Here is a 1,649-nt window from a genome sequence, read left to right on the forward strand (position 1 = left end):
ATTCTCACTGAGGCTCAGTGACAGCACTGAAAATCCACAGCTCCTGGCGGCCACTTTTTTCCCACTCTATTGGATAGGACATAGAGACTGAGAGAGGAGGGGAGATAGAGAGGCAGCTTGTGAAGCATCCCCCTGCAGGTGGGAAGCTAGAGGCTAGAATCCGGATCCTCAAGTGGGTCGTTGCAGTTAGCACTATGTGCACTTAACCAGGTGTGCCACCACCAGGTCCCGCTTCTGTTCCTTCATATGCCATTGAGCTGTACTATAACAGTGGGTTGACTATTGCCATTCCTTGTGGTTTGCTATGCACATGTGCAGTTTTTAGGACTAGGCAGATACATCCTTGTATAAATATGTTGCCTTGAATTATCATTTTATATATGGTACTCTGAGTTCTCTGTCCCCACCTTTATATCAGGTAGTCTTGTGAGACCCATTGTGCACACACCTCCTCCTCACCTAAGCACAGCCCACTTTCCTAGGATGCAACCGTTTGAGTATCCTCTCTCTAATCTCCTTCATTTTGACACTGTAGAGAATAGGGTTTATTAAGGGAGGAATCAGGAAGTGCACATAGGAGAGAAGAGTATGGGCAGGCTGGGGGATTGGCACCCGAAGTCTGTCAATGAGTGCTAAGAGGATCATGGGCACATAGAAGAGAAGCACAGCAGAGAGGTGAGCGGCACAGGCTTGACCAGCCTTCCATCGATCCTCGCTGGACCCCAAACCTCGCAGCACTTTGCCTATTAGGCCATAAGACAAGAAAATCAGTAGAGGGTCCAATCCCATGGCTGAAAGAACCACAAAGAGGCTATAGACTGCACCCCCTGCCCCTGGGCAAGCCATCCGGGCCATATCTGGGTGCAGGCAATAGGAATGGGTCAGCACCTGTGGACGGCAGTAGGGCATGTGGGCCAGGAGGAATGGCAGAGGTAGGTGGAGACCCAGGCATCGAAAGATGACGGCCAATCCAATTTTGGTAATGACATCATTAGTGAGAAGTCTTGGGTAGTGGAGAGGGTAGCAGATGGCCAGTGCCCGATCGAAGGCCATGGTGAGCAAGACAGAGGATTCCATGACAGAAAAGACATGGACAAAGAACATCTGCAGGAGGCAGGCTGAGGCAGGGACAGCCTGAGCATTAGCAAGGGCGAGACCCAGCAGGGTGGGCATGAGGGCTGTGGCCAAGCCAACATCAGACACACTAAGCAGGAAGAGGAAGAAGTACATTGGACGGTGCAGGGTAGGCTCCACAGCAATGATCCAGAGGATGGTACCATTGCCCAGGGCAGACAGAAGGTAGACAGTGATCAGGGGAATTGTCCACCAGGAGGGTACAGCTGACAAGCCTGGCATGCCCACCAACAGGAAGGTAGGGGCCATTGAAGTGCTGTTCATGGGGATTTCCTGCATGGTTCAGAATATTGACATAACTCAGGAACCCACTTAGAATGCTGGAACCTGAAAAGTAATTAGAAAGCTTTGTTTACTTGTGTGACACGTTTGCTTTAGGGAAAGGCTTGATCCTCCCCTCCCTGACCCCTGTACACACTTTCTCCCTACCCCTACATACATCTTTTTTTAAAAAATATTTATTTTATTTATTTATTCCCTTTTTGTTGCCCTTGTTGTTTTACTGTTGTAGTTAT

General features: G+C 49.4%; 1 protein-coding gene across 1 annotated transcript; it reads right to left on the reverse strand.

The window, feature by feature from the left end:
* Positions 1–459: 459 nt before the first annotated feature.
* LOC103122784 (olfactory receptor 51S1) lies at positions 460–1,410 on the reverse strand. Its single transcript, XM_007533403.3, has one exon. The coding sequence runs from the start codon at positions 1,396–1,398 to the stop codon at positions 460–462; it is 939 nt and encodes a 312-aa protein (XP_007533465.3). The 5' UTR covers positions 1,399–1,410.
* Positions 1,411–1,649: the final 239 nt, after the last annotated feature.

This window comes from Erinaceus europaeus, chromosome 17, assembly GCF_950295315.1.
Source record: "Erinaceus europaeus chromosome 17, mEriEur2.1, whole genome shotgun sequence".
In the NCBI taxonomy this organism is placed as follows: Eukaryota; Metazoa; Chordata; class Mammalia; order Eulipotyphla; family Erinaceidae; genus Erinaceus; species Erinaceus europaeus.